This window comes from Bufo bufo, chromosome 1 (assembly GCF_905171765.1).
Source record: "Bufo bufo chromosome 1, aBufBuf1.1, whole genome shotgun sequence".
NCBI classification, from domain to species: Eukaryota; Metazoa; Chordata; class Amphibia; order Anura; family Bufonidae; genus Bufo; species Bufo bufo.
In genome coordinates this window covers 46,598,830-46,615,384 of record NC_053389.1, presented here as the reverse complement: position 1 = coordinate 46,615,384, position 16,555 = coordinate 46,598,830, and the positions used below count along the sequence as shown (strand labels likewise).

The 16,555-nt window shown below is 49.1% G+C and overlaps 1 protein-coding gene across 16 annotated transcripts in view; it reads right to left on the bottom strand.

Annotated features, from left to right (window-relative positions):
- Positions 1 to 410: 410 nt before the first annotated feature.
- The window catches only part of UBR4 (ubiquitin protein ligase E3 component n-recognin 4), a 167,508-nt gene continuing 151,363 nt past the window's right edge, over positions 411 to 16,555 (bottom strand). For 12 of the 16 annotated variants that reach the window (XM_040422715.1, XM_040422756.1, XM_040422740.1 and 9 more), the window contains 10 exons: positions 12,542 to 12,641; positions 10,854 to 11,075; positions 9,953 to 10,066; positions 8,698 to 8,840; positions 8,395 to 8,520; positions 8,109 to 8,303; positions 6,365 to 6,589; positions 4,513 to 4,603; positions 3,332 to 3,494; positions 411 to 1,198 (listed from right to left, as the gene is read on the bottom strand). In XM_040422715.1, coding sequence (XP_040278649.1) covers positions 1,134 to 1,198; positions 3,332 to 3,494; positions 4,513 to 4,603; positions 6,365 to 6,589; positions 8,109 to 8,303; positions 8,395 to 8,520; positions 8,698 to 8,840; positions 9,953 to 10,066; positions 10,854 to 11,075; positions 12,542 to 12,641 — 1,444 coding nt within the window. In that variant the 3' untranslated portion in view covers positions 411 to 1,133. The remainder of the gene's footprint in view (positions 1,199 to 3,331; positions 3,495 to 4,512; positions 4,604 to 6,364; positions 6,590 to 8,108; positions 8,304 to 8,394; positions 8,521 to 8,697; positions 8,841 to 9,952; positions 10,067 to 10,853; positions 11,076 to 12,541; positions 12,642 to 16,555) is intronic. The other 4 variants (XM_040422731.1, XM_040422810.1, XM_040422828.1 and 1 more) reach the window with 1 other exon arrangement.

Here is a 16,555-nt window from a genome sequence, read left to right as displayed (position 1 = left end):
AACTTGCACCACAAAACCTGAGCGAATCTTAAACGTTTTGAGCAATGAAGCCTTGCCCCCTCCAACCCAACTTTGACAAAAGTGGTGAGCGCGACATAAAAGGGCATAAAATGGCAGATAATGAGTGTGAGTTTTTGGCAGCACTAGTCTGGTTTGATAAATCTCCCGCACTAGGCTTTCATTACAGGGTTACCTCTCATGGCTTATATTTTGGAGGCTTTTCCCTTCACTAGTGACCCCTTTAGGTTTCCATTACACTACAACAGATCCTGCTGAGAGTCCGATGGCCGCCTCTCTGTAGGGGCGTACACTGTGCGCTCGTTAGCCATAATTGAATGAACGACCTAGCTCCCCGGCGGCTCAACCGCTTCTCTCAATTCATCATCTCTCCAAGGACTTGAGAAACAGAAGCTTTTTGATGAGATTTATTGTATGAAGCAGACAACAGCTAGGTAGTTACGTATGTTAATTGATGGCCGCTGTGGAGGCTCAACTGGCAAGCGGGCCGACTGCCCCGATGGGGACACTCAAGCATGGAGGCGCTGAATAGCTGCTCAAGCACATCAATGTCTACACCGGGTGCAGCGTGCCATGATACAGATTGTCGAAGTCACATGTGGAAATGATTGGGGTCTGTCAACCATGGAGGAGTCTTCAGAGGGTCACCCTTACCCATGGGTGTCACAAGACGCTGGGCTTTTTGCATGCAATTAATTCTTTGGTGGGCTGAATATTTCATGCAGTGAAGGGAAGGTTCAGCTCCTCCTGGGATTCTCGTCAGCAGTTATGCCTTGAATCCTCCCTTCACTTTGGCTTTACAACTACATCCAAATCTGAAATTCGCAAACACACCAAAACGCCACCCCCCCCCCAAAAAAGAAAAAAAAAAACAACCCACACAAAATAGCGGCAGCCAATTCTGACCAGAGGACATGACGGATTCTAAAACTCAAGATATAAAAGAATATATGTGAACCGGAGAGAACGTGTGATGTCAGCTGATAATGACGGGGAACGCGCTTCACTCCCCTCCCCCGCCATATACACCAAAAATACAAGATTGGAAAAAAAAACTAAAACAAAAACAAAAAAAACACACTACTGCAATGGCCAGGAGAGGAATGTGGAGATTCTCAGGGAATACAGTTCAAAAGATCCTTGAGGAAGCTGTCCGGGTCGTTGATTTCGGATAAAAGCCCTGAAAAACAATTAAAAAAAACACACAAAAATGAGTAAGAATGATTCTCAGTAAAGCTGACTCACTGTATAATAAAAAACGTTCTGCAACTTTCTCAATTCCATATAAACATCAAGATCTCTGCTTGCTTTCCATGAATAGAAACATTCTTGCTTTTATTTGGCAGCTAAAAACTCAGACCCCATTCACACGTCCGCAATTCCGTTCCGCATTTTGCGGAACGGAATTGCGGGTTCATTCATTTCTATGGAAAAATAAATCTCTGCACTCCAGACTGACATCGGCCCCGTTCACAGCTACGTTTGAATTCCAGTAGCCTAACTTGGCTGAACATCAGGCATTGCCGGACACAACCATATACCGCGGGAATCCCCATTGACTATAATGGGATTTGACAGTGCTCCGGACGGTTTCCGGCATAAATGCTGTGTTTCGGCCGGACAAATAACGCTGCATGTACCTTTTTTGTCCGGCTGAAAGCCAGAATTTACGCTGGAACAGGCTACGGAATAGCCTGCAGGAATGACAGCACTGATACAGTGTAACACCCTATCACGACAGATGAGAGAGTTGCATTTAGCTAAGGCTGTTTGGACATTCTCTCTCAGATTAAGGCTGGGTTCACACTTGAGCGTTTTACAGCGCGTTCAAACGTGCTGTAAAACGCTCAACACATGAAAACCAATGCTTCCCTATGGCCCTGGTTCTCACTTGAGCGTTTTTACAGCGCGTTTGAACGCGCTGAAAAACGCCCTACGCTCAAACAAGTTCTTGAGCTTCTTTAGGGCGTTTTGACGCGCGTTTGTGGCCATAGGACACTGCAGTCAATCACACAAACGCGCGTTTACTATTGCAAAAAACGCGCGTTAAACGCGCATATAAAATGCGCTTAAGTGTGAACCCAGCCTAAGGGTACTTTCACACTTGCGGCAGGACGGATCCGACAGGCTGTTCACCATGTCGGATCTGTCCTTCCGCTATTTCACCGGGCTGCCGCTCCGTCCACATGGACTATAATGGGGACGGGGCGGAGCTCCGGCGCAGTACAGCAGTTCGCGGTGAGAGGCCGCCGGACTAAAAAGTCAGACATGCAGGACTTTTAGTCCGGCGGCCTTTCGCTGTGCACTGCCGTGCTGCGCCAGAGCTCCGCCCCCGTCCCTATTAAGGTCAATGTGGACGGAGCGGCGGTACGGCGAAATAGCGAAAGGATGGATCCGACATGGTGAACTGCCTGTCGGATCCGTCCTGCCGCAAGTGTGAAAGTAGCCTAAGGCTACATGCACACGAACGTCGTTTGTTTCCGTGTCCGTTTTTATTTGCTGATAGGATGTGGACCCATTCATTTCAATGAGTCCGCAAAAAATGCGGACAGCACACAGTGTGCTGTCCGCATTAGTATGTCTGTTCCGTAGCCCCGCAAAAAAACAGAACATGTCCTATTCTTCTCCGTTTTAGGCATGGTTACAATGGATACGCAAAAAAAAAAAAAAGGAGGGCATACGGATGTAATCAGTTTTTTTTTGGGGCGGATCCTCAATTTGCGGACCACAAAACACATACGGTCGTGTGCATGTAGCCTAAGACTGATTAAAAGTAAATGCTCGGATCTGCCGGCCTCTGTGACCTGGAGCCTATTCACACAAGCCTCAGGCCGTTTTGGTAAAATGTATCTATCACGTAAATAAAGGCCGAACCTTTGGGGACAAGTGCACATGTAGCGGAAATGCTGGGATTTCAGTGCCATAAACATGAACCAATCTCGTCCACATGCTGCAATGAAAAATTCTGTTGCAGATTTGACTCCATTACATGTAGAGGGGTTAAAGCCGCAACTAAATGTGCATGTTACATGTGCAGTTTTTTCTTTTTGCTCTGTCTGCACCTCCCCAAAATGTTCAAAGGGGGTTGGATATATGGGGAGGATTGTAATAGTGTAGATGGAAGACAGAGGGGAAAAAAAACAAAAAAAAACAAAAAACATCCCCCTATCTGTTTCCCTTCCCCTGTATTTTGTCGGTTGTCTTGTCCTTTGTCATGAGTACTTTGGAAAATCGGTACGTTATCTACTAATAAAAATCTACAGTTTAAAAAACCAAAAACAAAATAATTCTAGTTCAATAAAAATTGACTGACCAGCGACATCCATGAATTCGGAGAAGGACTCTACAGGCATGAACTCGTCCTGGAAGGTCTTCAGGGCTCTGTCTGCCGCCTCGTAGATGGGCATGTCATTGAGTCGGATGTAATCTGCCAGGGAGTAGGACCAGCCTCCCTCCGTGTTACTGTTTGGTACCTTCTGCAAGACAAAATAGATCTTACATGACGGGGACGACGACGACGCCACCAATCGCACATAGAATTGCTTCACTATATCTTGCAGATGTTCCTGGGGGCCCCATTAGTGCCAAATGTTATTCTGCCCAATAATCTACAATTCTAAATAATTCCCAGTCACATCGACACCAGATTAAAGGAGTCTTCTTTCCTATACTCTGAGGGCATGTTTAACCATGAGAGGGGGTCCCCTTTATCAGCGTAAGGGGAGCTCACAATATGGGGGAGGGGGGGGGGGGGGGGGGGGGGGCTGATGAAATTTCACTCAACAGGAGCTGAAGTGACTATTCATTTTAATATAATTCACTTTCCCATCTCAGGGGGCGCTACAGAGGATGGTGGCAGCTGCTTAACAAATACCAGGAAGATCCTTTCATTATGCACGGTCACTCCAAAAAAAAAGGAAACCATCAGCAATGATCATATTTAGTGTAGGTCATTTGCACAGCGTTGAACGCAAACATCCAGGTAGTTACTGTCACGGCCTGGAACAGCACGGGGCGAGTCACCCACTGAGAGGGATGGAACAAATGGCTGCCACAGAGGAAGTCCGAACCTAAAGGTGTTCCTCTGCAGCCATTAGTGGGAACCACTTTGTACAGGACGGTAAAGGTAATAAGAAAACAGCGACTACAAGCAGCTCCTCTCTGTAGGATACAGGACATGAAAATACCATAGTCGTTAAAGGGGTTATATGGAATGTTAAAATAATGATGGCTGATCCTTCCGTATGTGATCCCGACTGCTGGTAGCCCCATCAACTGGCTGAAGAGGCCCTTTATCTTTTACCAAGGCAGAGTGCCGGTACCTACGTGACGGCTGGTCCTGGTACTACAGAACTGAGCAGCTATGAGCCGTAGTATCAGACACAGCCACAACCCTATGTAAACGGGTCAGGAGGGAGCCCAGACTCCTATATTAGTCTCATCCTTAAGGGTTGAGCATCACTTTAAGGCCCAGCCTACATCATGTAGTGTTACCTTAAACATGTCGTAGATGTGGTCAACCAGGGCCCAGAAGAGGAGGCTGGAGCGATACACAGGATAGTCCTTGATGGCTTTGTCTGTCAGTCTGTGGAGAGAACACAGATACAATGACATGCTTATTCTTCTGCACCCATCACCTGCTACCTAATACCTGTGCGGCAATCCATATATTGCTGTGTGGGACCCTTTAACAACCAGCATCCTAGTATTGAAAAATGTGTAAAAAAACAAACAAACCATGGTTGGCCTAATAAAGACCCGAACCGAGTGCCTCATTAATATTCAGGTCCCAGGCGAATAAGCGATCGGACTCAACCCAACGCCCTTCATTAAATAGGCAACTCCCCTAATCGTCTAATGCGGCAAGAACGTCTGTGAAAAATACTTTATTAATTGCTGCGAAGAGAAAGTAATTAAAAAAAAATCCATCATCTTCCCCGGAGAAAGACAATTAGTTTGGTGTGTTATGTAAGATGCCTACAGACGGACTCGCCCAGCGCTGGAATCTCACAGATGTCCCTGTTGCTTCGGTCTGTCTGAGCTGCGCTCTGGTAAAACCACATGTTTTGCTAACAATTTTCAAGATCTCCCGAAGGTGATTGTTCTGGTCGGAGAAAATCACTGAGCGACAGTAACACTAACCCTCAGGGAGATGCCTTACAGTCTTAAGATGTCTTGTGACCTCAATGTCAATAGGCAGTGTGCAAGCAGATCCTTGAGCGTTTATGTGAGTTCAGCAGCAAAGCTCTCTGCTTCCCCAATATGTATACACACATATTATCTAACTGTAGCCGGAGGTCAAGAGCCTCGTGCAACTGCTCTTTTCTGTGGACTTTACCCAAAGGATCGAGCAGAAAGCTCTGCAGTAATCCATGTATAGTCTGCAATGCAATACTCAGTGTCCATTACTCTCATCAGTGATCCAAGTCCACTTATTTGAGTATTTGCACTTCATTATGTCTCTTATATACTAATCCTAACTTGCAGTGAGTTGCGCTCAGGAGCTGCATTCACAATTCTGCTGGTTCTTGCTGGAAACATTCAACAAAGCCTGTGTACAGATACCCACTAACAGTTTAGAGGCCTTTCTATAATGCAGGAGGGTCAGCTTTTTCTCTACATGACGACTGTATAGAGTCTGATAGTAAAGGGTTATTCCTACCTCAGACAATGGGGGCATATCCTAGTGATATGCCCCTATTGTCCGAGATGGGAAAACCCCTTTAAGCAGGGAATGCTGGGAGATTTCAGCTCTGAAGCTGCAGGATTGAGGGGATTTAAAGAAGTTGTCAGTTTTTCCGATATTGATGACCTATCCTGAGGATAGCCCTTTAACTAGCTAGCTTAAAGTGATAAAGCCTACAGTCTGTATACATGTTTATTGCTCACTGTTATCAGCCATATTGGAGGTGGAGAGGCTGATGTAGTATTCTACAACTGGACAGCGACACGAAGTGTAGAAACCTCCCTGCCCCCCATGATCACTACTTCACGTCACATATCTCGTGTGTTAAGAACCGGAGACATTTATATCTATTTCATATTCATGTGATTCAGGATTTATTGAAGACATTAAAGTACAGATGTATTTATCACTCCTTGTCACACACCTCCCCTTCTTTTCGTCCCCCTTTCCCAATGTTACCTTATAGTAATGTTCATAAATTTGGCCCTGGTCTCCCTATGTTGGGGTCGACGAGGACAAACATCTCATGTAGTATTGATAAATACTGTTTATTTACACTGTACGATCAGACATGCAACTCATAGAATGTATGTAACATTCCTTTTTGAAAACAATAAAACATATGTTAAAAAAAAATAAAAAAGACCTTCCATAAGTTACCTGTTTACACTACTGGGTGCCACCGCCCGTACGTGGCTGACGACCAGCAGCCTGCGCAGCACTTCTATGCGGATGGTTTTCCACTTCTCCGTAGGAAGGAGATGTAGTGCGAGGACTGTGGAGTAATAGGGCCCGTCCACCTCGAAGGCACTTTCGACCCACTTCTCTTTGGGCTGTTCTAGGAAGTTCTGAACATTTTTCTCCTCACGGGATATAGCTCGGGTTCTATAATAACAAGGCAAAATTACCTTCAGTGCGCCAATACTGAAGTGCAACTAAAACACGGCTAAATCATTTTATATACACGACTTGTCCTATTCTTCAAGATCTCTGCTTGCTGTCAGTGAGTGGAAACATTATTTACAAACAGAAGCTCAAAATCCTTATCTAAGGCCTCTTTCACACTTGCGTTGTCCGGATCCGTCGTGCACTCCATTTGCCGGAGGTGCCCGCCGGATCCGTAACAACGCAAGTGAACTGAAAGCATTTGAAGACGGATCTGTACTCAAAATGCGTTCAGCGTTACTATGGCACCCAGGACGCTATTAAAGTCCTGGCTGCCATAGTAGTAGTGGGGAGCAGTATACTTACAGTCCGTGCGGCTCCCCGAGCGCTCCAGAATGACGTCAGAGCGCCCCATGCGCATGGATGACGTGATCCATGTGATCACGTCACCCATGCGCGTGGGGCGCCCTGACGTCACTCTGAAGCGCCTGGGAGCCGCACGGACGGTAAGTACACTGCTCCCCCGCTCTCCACTACACTTTACCATGGTAAACAGGACTTTAGTGTCCTGGGAGCCATGGTAACCATTCAGAAAAAGCTAAACGTCGGATCCGGTAATGCGCCGAAACGACGTTTAGCTTAAGGCCGGATCCGGATTAATGCCTTTCAATGGGCATTAATTCCGGATCCGGCCTTGCGGCAAGTGTTCAGGATTTTTGGCCGGAGCAAAAAGCGCAGCATGCTGCAGTATTTTCTCCGGCCAAAAAACGTTCCGGTCCGGAACTGAAGACATCCTGATGCATCCTGAACGGATTTCTCTCCATTCAGAATGCATGGGGATAATCCTGATCAGGATTCTTCCGGCATAGAGCCCCGACGACGGAACTCTATGCCGGAAGAAAAGAACAACGCAAGTGTGAAAGAGCCCTAAGAGTCTCGCTCACGCAGCTCAACGTCTCTTACAAAGCGTCTTACTTGGATGGATTTTTTTTGAGACTGTCACGTTTCCGCATGTCGCATTGTGACACCATTGACTATCATTACAAAAAATGTTTCGCGACTTTTCAGCGACACAATCTTCGGCACTCTAGCTGCTGTGGGACTACAACTCCCACCATGCACGCTTGCTCGGCTGTTCCTTTAAGTCCCATAGAAGTGAAAGGAGGATTCTGGGAGTTGTAGTTTCAGAACAGCTGGAGTACTGGAGGTTGCTGATCCCTGCCCTACGCCATGAATTTGGAGTTACAAGGTCTCAAAACCTGCCACTGCTACAAGATTTGGTCACAACTGGCTTTTTTACACCGCCCTTGCCAGTTTCTGAAAAGGGGGTGCGGCGATGACGGGGTGTGGGCCCCAGCACATTAATCATCATTTACACTAGAAAGCGGCATAAATGACTACTGAAGTAAAATGTTTTCCAGACTTCATTTTGTGTCACACATTAGTCTCTGGTTACCGTACTCCTCCACTTCAAAACCAAAATGAAGCCTCGCTGTGTGTGCGCCATCAGGATACATACGTGTTCAGTACATAAAGCACGGTGTGTATGATATAGGGGATGAGATGAATGTTGCTTTCCCTTCCCCCTCCCCCGGTATCTGCGCTGAACGACTGTTCGTTGGCGAATCTCAGGAACAGCAGCTTCAGATCATGGATGTTGAGTTGGTAGGTGGGCTCCCGCTGACCCGTACACTCCTGGAGGTAAGTATTGTGCCTACAGAGATGGAGATACAGTTGCGCACCGTTAGATTGTTGGCGGTGGTGGCTACAATGTATCAGGGGCTACAGAAACACAGACATCTCACCTGGCCAAACACGTGGCAAACGCTGACTCTGGAACTACGGGGCCCCAGACAGGAAGCAGGCCGTTACACTTCGTGTTTGCGTTCTGCAGAGCAGCGCTCTCCCATTCCTCCCGGCCACGAGCTAACCTGTGTGAAATGTGAACCCCAAGATGAAATACCCCAACTCTGGACAAACTGGTAGAAGGAGCAATTACAGATGATTCATCCTACGCTTACCAGTCTGACACCACCCAACCCCTTAATTCCATCAGGCTAAAGAGGGGCGACTGCAACCCCAAATCCCTAACTAGGTGATGGGGTTACCTCACGGCTGCCAGGTGACAGTCATAGTGTACAATGTTGAAGTGAGAGACGGTGCTGTATCCCTGCTGCTTGCGGGGTTTGTTCTCTGCTTCCTCCAGTGACACTCTCTTGGTAAAAGTGTAGATGCCAAGCACTTTAGTGGGCTGAAATACAAAAAAAAAAATTAAGTCCCAACAATTCTTAAAGGGTTTGTACATGCAAACAAGGCTTAATCACTGAAGAATGGGGACATTTCTAATAGACTGCTTCCATCCCTTGCCATTTTTAAGAACTCTGGTTGCAGTCAGTGACTGGTACATTGCAAAGGTTGACAACCTATACTTCTTACAATGCAGCCAGTCCAGACAACGTTCTGTAATCTAAAGCAACCAGCAGCACAAATGTAACTTCCCCCCCTGACAGCTTGTTACAGTGTATCAGTGCAGTTAAAATGCAAACTTTAAGCTTTGTATTGACTTTTCAGTTAGAACAGAACAACGTTAAACTGGTGCATCAGAACATCAGTCAACTTCCACAGGTTTCTTGATTTTTGGCGGAAAAAAAATTCCTGTCTGCAGGACTTTTCTTTCAACCGAAATTAACGGATATGTAACGGAGCTTTCCACTTTTTAACATTATAATTAATGGATGACGGAAATGGAAGGTGCTCCGATTATATCTGTCATTCAATCCATTATTTTCTGTTCCTCTGATGGAACAGAATAACGGAAAAGTCAACACAGATGTGAACAGCATGAACTATCCACGATTTGCACAACCCTGGATGTGGATGAAGGAGTGCTGCAGCGTACATGTCAGCCTGAGACGAGCTGGATAATTCAGCAGACAACAAATCTAACTTAGCGTCCCTGTAGGTCATTTTTTTCCCAACCTGTGGCTCTCCAGCTGTTGAACTACTCCCATCATGTACTGACAGTCTGCGGGTAGGAGTAGTAGTTTTGCAACAGCTGGAAAGCTACAGGTCGGAGATCACCGCTATAGATCCTGAAGAGAAAGGAGTGTATGGGGACAGCACCAATGGAGGAACTGAATGCCAGTGCCAGACTATCACATAAATTCCGACTAACCTGGCAATGGGGCTATTGTGTTTTATTGTGGATTAATTGCATTTTGAGACCAATAGGTGCAGGATTGTAGGATTTTTGCTGTATAATGTTAAAAAGTTCCAAAAGAGGAAAAAAATTTTTTCACAGCTTGCACATAGCAGCCTCATATACATCTGACCGGACCTATTACACAAAGCTGTTCCGAGTACCTGGAATTTGTAGCCTTCTCTGCAGATACAGCAGGTGAGCCCCGGCTCCTCTATCAGTTCTTCCATCTGCTTCAGAAGAGCCGTCTTCGTTACCACCTGACCCTTCTCATTAGTCTGGAGGAGGAGAAAGTAATGCTCATATCTATGAACTGCTGAAGTTGCTGTGCAGTCGAGGGTTACATTTACAATTTTGCAGAACTGATGTCTCCCCGCATTCCCCGCTTTGTCAGTGTCTGCACCGATGATTAGCATTCTGGGAAATGTCACCTTTACACCAGACACTGTACAGTAATCTAGTAATGTATGAAAAACTGAACCACCCTGTATTCTAGCTGCTCAGCTAAACCGTTAGGGGGTGTCTGTCCAATAACAATAAGCAGAATTGTGAATGCAGCTCTAGAATCTTAATGTCTGTCTCGGTATGTCTATATGTAGAATGTAAAAAGATAGACAAATGTTTGAAAGTGGTTTATATAACACACACAGGATAGAGGATAACTATTAGATCAGTGTGGGTCCTACTGCTGGTATCCTCATCGATCACTAGAACGGGGGCCCCGTACCTCATGGCCAGTCAGGCATGTGCTCAGCTGTATTCGGCCATCTCAGGAACTCCCATACTAATCAATGGAGCAGCTGAGCACATGCCCATTAATGTTAGGGGGCTTCACAGGGTACAGGGGGCCCTGTTCTCGAGATTGGTTGGGGTCCCAGTGGTAGGACCCCCACCGAGTTAATAGTTATTCCCTATCCTGTTGATAGGGATAACTTAATATAACCAGAATACCCCTTTAAGATAAATGTACTATGGAGCTTAAAGAACGACACTCAGTACGAGAACACCACAGATTATTGTCCTCCTATAACCAGTGCTACCAGCTGCAGTTCACCATACACTCACAGTCATGCCCAGAGTACCCAGCGCCTTCTGCCTCATCGCCATGGCCATACGTTTCTTCTCGGCTCGAGTCTCCTTCCTTGCGGCGTCAATCTTCTTATTGACGTCCGGGTGATCTCGAAGGGCTTCCAATAGGTTTTCTGCAAGCGTCCCGATTCCCTCATCGCTGGACACTTGCTCTAACTTGTGAAGGTTTGTGATGGAATCTGTACCAATAAGGGCCTGCTAAATAATAGAAATAATAAGGAAATAATGAAACACACGACTGGACATATGAGACAAACAGAAGCAGCAAGATGAACAACCCACACTACTGCAGGCACAGCTCCTTTCACCATGTAACTGGGACCTCCCACTGATTCATTACACTCCATCCTGTAATACTCTGTACTGCTTGCAGACCCTGTCATCCCTCTATAACTCTCAGTAACCCCTGCAAGTTCATCTTATTCCACTCCTGAAAATAATCTGTGCTTCTGGGTGACCCTGCCCCTTCCACTACGCAACTCTGTCAGTGACCTGCCATTAATCCATCACATTCCTCTCCTGTAATACTCTGTGCTGCTAGCAAATTCTGCCCTTCCACTATGCAACTCTCAGTCAGTGAACTGCCACTGACCCATCATACTCCTCTCCTGTAATGTTGTGCTGCTAGCAGATTCTGCCCATCCAATATGAAACTCTCAGTATGTGACCCCTCCAAGATCAGTGTTTTCCTTTCCTGAAATACTCTGTATTGCTGGGGGTAGTCTACGTTCCTCCAGTGTTACCTTTAGGCCTCATGCACACGACTGTTGTTCTGGTCCGCATCCAAGCCGCAGTTTTTGCGGCTCGGGTGCGGACCCATTCACTTCAATGGGGCCGCAAAGGATGCGGACAGCACTCCATGTGCTGTCTGCATCCGTTGCTCCGTTCCGTGCCCCTGCAAAAAAAAAATATAACATGTCCTATTCTTGTCCGTTTTGCTGACAAGAATAGGCATTTCTACAATGGCCCGCCTGTTCCGTTCCGCAAATAGGGCGGCTTCCGTGTTTTGCAGGTCCGCAATTTGCAGACCGCAAAAAACGGAACAGTCGTGTGCATGTAGTCTTAGTCTCTGATCTCCCACAAAGGCTTAGTCTCTGACCTCCCACAAAGGCTCTCTCTCTACTGCTCGCAGACCCTGCCCTTCCACTATGCGAGGCTGCTTTCACACGTCAGTGATTTCCATCATTGATTTTGAGCCAAAACCAGGTGCGGATCTAAACTCAGAACAGGGGCAGATCTTTCACTTATACCTCATCTCCGTGGAGCCGCCACTCCTGGTTTTGGCTCACCATCACTAATGGAAATCAATGATCAAACACTGACCTAACACTGACTGTGTAAAAGCAGACGGTCAAGTCTGTGACCCTAGCAAGATCAGTACACTCCTCTCCTGAAATAATCTGTGCTGCTGGGGGTCCCACTCCTTACACTATGTACCTTTCAGTCTGTGACCTCACAAAAAATAAATCAGAATGCCCTTGTGCTGAAACACTCCGTCCTTCTAGGCAATAAGACATTGTTGTGTCTTTGTAGGAACACTTTTTAAGGGGGTTGAATATTATTGCAGCCAATTGACTAAACACTGGCATCATGCTAATAAAACGAGCATAATCCTGCGTGCGTTCACCTGCGTAGCTTTGGGTTGCCGGGGCTGGAACACTCACCTGGGTGGGGAGGTGCTGTGTGGCCAATCCTCTGAGTAAGCGCAAAATAAAGGGGAGGGCGGGTCGGGAGAGGAACTTCTTCCAGATATCGGCATCCAGGCTGAAGGGAACAAGAGACTGGTAAGGAGGGAACAACATGGAGCACATGCAGGCAGACAGGGACGCTGCCTCCCCTATAGTGTACACTAATCATGTAGAAATGGCCTGGTCTGTGTGAATAAAGACTGAACACTGTATAAAGACGCTTTCAAAGTTGTGCTGCAGACGCACAGGTACAATGTTACAAACCCTCAGCTAGAAGTCTTGGGTCTGAATGGGAAAGAATCTTCCCATTCATTGATGGCAAAGACGCATTTTGAAAACAGTGAAAAATGCGCAAAGATGTTAACCTTTTCATTAAAAGGAGACTTTTGTATTACTTACCAGTAAAGTCTCTTTCTCGCTCTTCCTTGGGGGACACAGGAAACCATGGGTATAGCTCTGCTCCCTAGGAGGCGTGACACTAAGTGAAAGCTGTAAGCCCCTCCTCCATCAGCTATACCCTTCAGCCTGGAGAAGAGACTGCCAGTTGCGTGTCCAAGTAGTGAAAGATAACCACCAACCGGAAAAAGAACCGTCAAGCCCCAACGGGGGCAACCAAGCCGGAACCACAACTGTAAACCCAAATGAAGGGCGGGTGCTGTGTCCCCCAAGGAAGAGCGAGAAAGAGACTTTACTGGTAAGTAATACAAAAGTCTCCTTTTCTCGCCCATATTCCTTGGGGGACACAGGAAACCATGGGACGTTCCAGAGCAGTCCCAGAAGGGAGGGACCAGAACAAACTAGACCAACACCGGAGGCATCAATCAACTGCCGCCTGCAACACCAGACGGCCTAAAGCAGCGTCAGCCGACGCATGAGTATGCACCCTGTAGAACCTGGTGAAGGTGTGCAAGGAGGACCAAGTGGCCGCCTTGCAAATCTGCTCCGTAGAAGCCCGATTTCTCTGAGCCCAGGAAGCCCCGACCGCTCTAGTGGAATGAGCGGTAACACCGAGGGGCGGAACCTTGCCCTTGGCGAGATAAGCCTCAGTAACAGCCATCTTGACAAAACGGGCGATAGCAACTTTGGATGCCGCCAACCCTCTGCGCGACCCTTCCGGAACCACAAAGAGCGAGTCAGTACGCCTGAAAGAGCCGGTTACCTCCAGGTAAACCTTGAGCGCCCTGACAACGTCTAGGCGATGAAGTTCCCTCTCCCTAGGGTGGGAAGGGGAAGGACACAAAGAGGGGAGAACGATGTCCTCGTTCAGATGAAAGGCGGAGACCACCTTAGGAAGGAAGGAAGGGACCGGACGAAGAACTACCTTGTCCTGGTGGAACACTAGGAAAGGTTCCAGACAGGAGAGTGCAGCCAATTCGGACACCCTCCGAAGAGAGGTGACTGCTACAAGGAAAATAACCTTGCAGGACAGAAGTCGCAAGGAAACCGTCCGCAGAGGCTCGAAAGGAGAAGCCTGGAGCGCTGAGAGAACCAGGTTCAGGTCCCAGGGCGGTACCGGAGGCCGGTACGGGGGAACCGCGTGAGCCACGCCCTGAAGGAAGGTCTTGACAGGACCAAGGGGGGCCAGTGGGCGCTGAAACAAAATGGACAGCGCAGACACCTGACCCTTCAAAGAACTAAGACCCAGACCCTGGGCAAGTCCGCTCTGCAGGAAGGACAAAACGGTGGGGAGAGAAAAGCGGAGCGGAGGAATCCCTAGATCGGCACAGAACCCCAAATAGGTCCTCCAGGTCCTATAATAGATCCTAGAAGAGGACGGCTTACGGGCGCGGATCATGGTGCGGACGACGTCCGCAGAAAAACCCCTACGTGTCAGGACGGTGGTCTCAACAACCACGCCGTCAAACGTAGGGACCTTAAACGCGGGTGGAAGATCGGTCCCTGAGAGAGAAGATCTTCCCTGGCGGGCAGCGGCCAGGGCGCGTCTGCCAGGAGCAGCATGAGGTCGGCATACCAAGACCGGCGGGGCCAGTCCGGAGCGACCAGAATCACCGAGACGCCTTCCGCCGCGATCTTCCGAAGGACCTTGGGCAGGAGTGGGATGGGAGGGAATATGTATGGACGCGCGAAGCCTCGCCAAGGAAGAACGAGGGCGTCGGCTCCGCAAGCTCCCGGATCCCTGGCCCTGGACAGATAGGCGGGGACCTTGTGATTGAACTTGGAGGCCATGAGGTCCACGTCCGGTATGCCCCAACGAAGGCAAATGGCCTCGAATACCTCCGGGTGAAGAGACCACTCGCCGGGGTCGACAGTGGTGCGACTGAGGAAGTCCGCCGCCCAATTGTCCACCCCTGGAATAAAAATTGCCGATAGGGCCGGGACGTGAGCTTCCGCCCAACGGAGAATGCTGGAGACCTCCCTCATTGCAGCAGCGCTGCGAGTGCCCCCCTGGTGGTTTATGTACGCCACAGCCGTGGCGTTGTCCGATTGTACACGAACTGGATGACCCTTCAACAGATGAGTCCAGTGTCGTAGAGACAAAAGGGCCGCTCTCAGCTCCAGGACATTGATCGAGAGTTTGGACTCCAATGGAGACCAAATGCCCTGGACGGATCGGGGAGGAAACACGCCTCCCCAGCCCAAGAGACTGGCATCGGTTGTAACCACCAACCAGTTGAGTGGCAGAAAAGACCTGCCCAGAAGAGGGGACTGTAACCACCAGCGGAGAGATGACCTCACCGGAGGCGATAGATGGAAGGGATGATCCAGAGACTGCGGCGATTTGTCCCAGGAGGAGAGGATCGCCCGTTGGAGAGGGCGGGAGTGAAACTGCGCAAACGGGATCGCCTCGAAGCAGGCAACCATCTGCCCCAAGACCCGCATGCAGAAGCGGAAGGACGGTCGACGGTGGAGAAGGAGACCCCGAACCGCCCCACGGAGGATCAGACGTTTTTCCGAGGGAAGACGTACTTCCGCCGCTCCCGTGTCTAAAAGCATTCCCAGGAAGACCAGTTGTCTGGAGGGGGGAAGGGAGGACTTGGGGAAGTTGATGACCCAACCGAACCTCGTCAGAGTCTCTAGAGTGAGATCCACGCTGGCAACCGTTTGAGAAAGGGACGGAGCCTTGATGAGGATATCGTCCAAGTACGGTAGCAGAAAAACACCCCTGGAACGGAGTAAGGCCAAAACCGGGGCCAGGACCTTGGTGAACACCCGGGGGGCTGTTGCCAGCCCAAAGGGAAGGGCGACAAACTGGAAGTGGAGGTCCCCCACGGCGAACCGGAGGAAGCGATGGTGACACCGGGCTACCGGAACATGGAGGTAGGCATCCTGTATGTCGATGGAAGACATGAAATCTCCCTGCTCCAGGGAAGCCACCGCGGAACGGAGGGACTCCATCCGAAACCGTCGAAGGAGGAGAAAACGGTTGAGCTTTTTGAGGTCCAAAATGGGCCGCATGGAACCTCCCTTCTTGGGAACTACAAAGAGGTTCGAGTAGAACCCTTGGAACCTTTCCTCTAGAGGAACGGGGGTAATCACCCCCCTGTCCAGTAAGGCTTGAACGGCCGCGGAGAACGCAACCGCGCGTTTCGGGTCCCGTGGCAGGCGGGAGCGAAAGAACCGATCTGGAGGGAAGGATGCAAATTCGATTTTGTATCCGGAGCACACAATCTCGAGGGCCCAGGCGTCGGAGACGTGAGCCAACCAGACGTCCCTGAAAAGGAGGAGCCGGCCCCCCACCCGGGTGGGTGGGGGCGCGCCTTCAGGCAGAGGATTGCTTTGCTGCGGGTGTGCGGGCAGCCTGCGGCTTGCGCCAGGAGGGCTGCGCCCGAAAAAACGGCTTCCTATGCTTATCCTGGGGAGGAGCCGAAGCGGCAGCTGTGGTGGGAGCCCCAGAGGCCCTGCGGGAGGACCGAAAACGAGACGCACCAGGGCGTCCGCGGGGGGCGCCCCTGGCTTGGGGTTGAGGAAGATGGGTGCTTTTACCACCCGTGGCCTCCGAAATAAGTTCGTCTAGGCGGACCCCGAAAA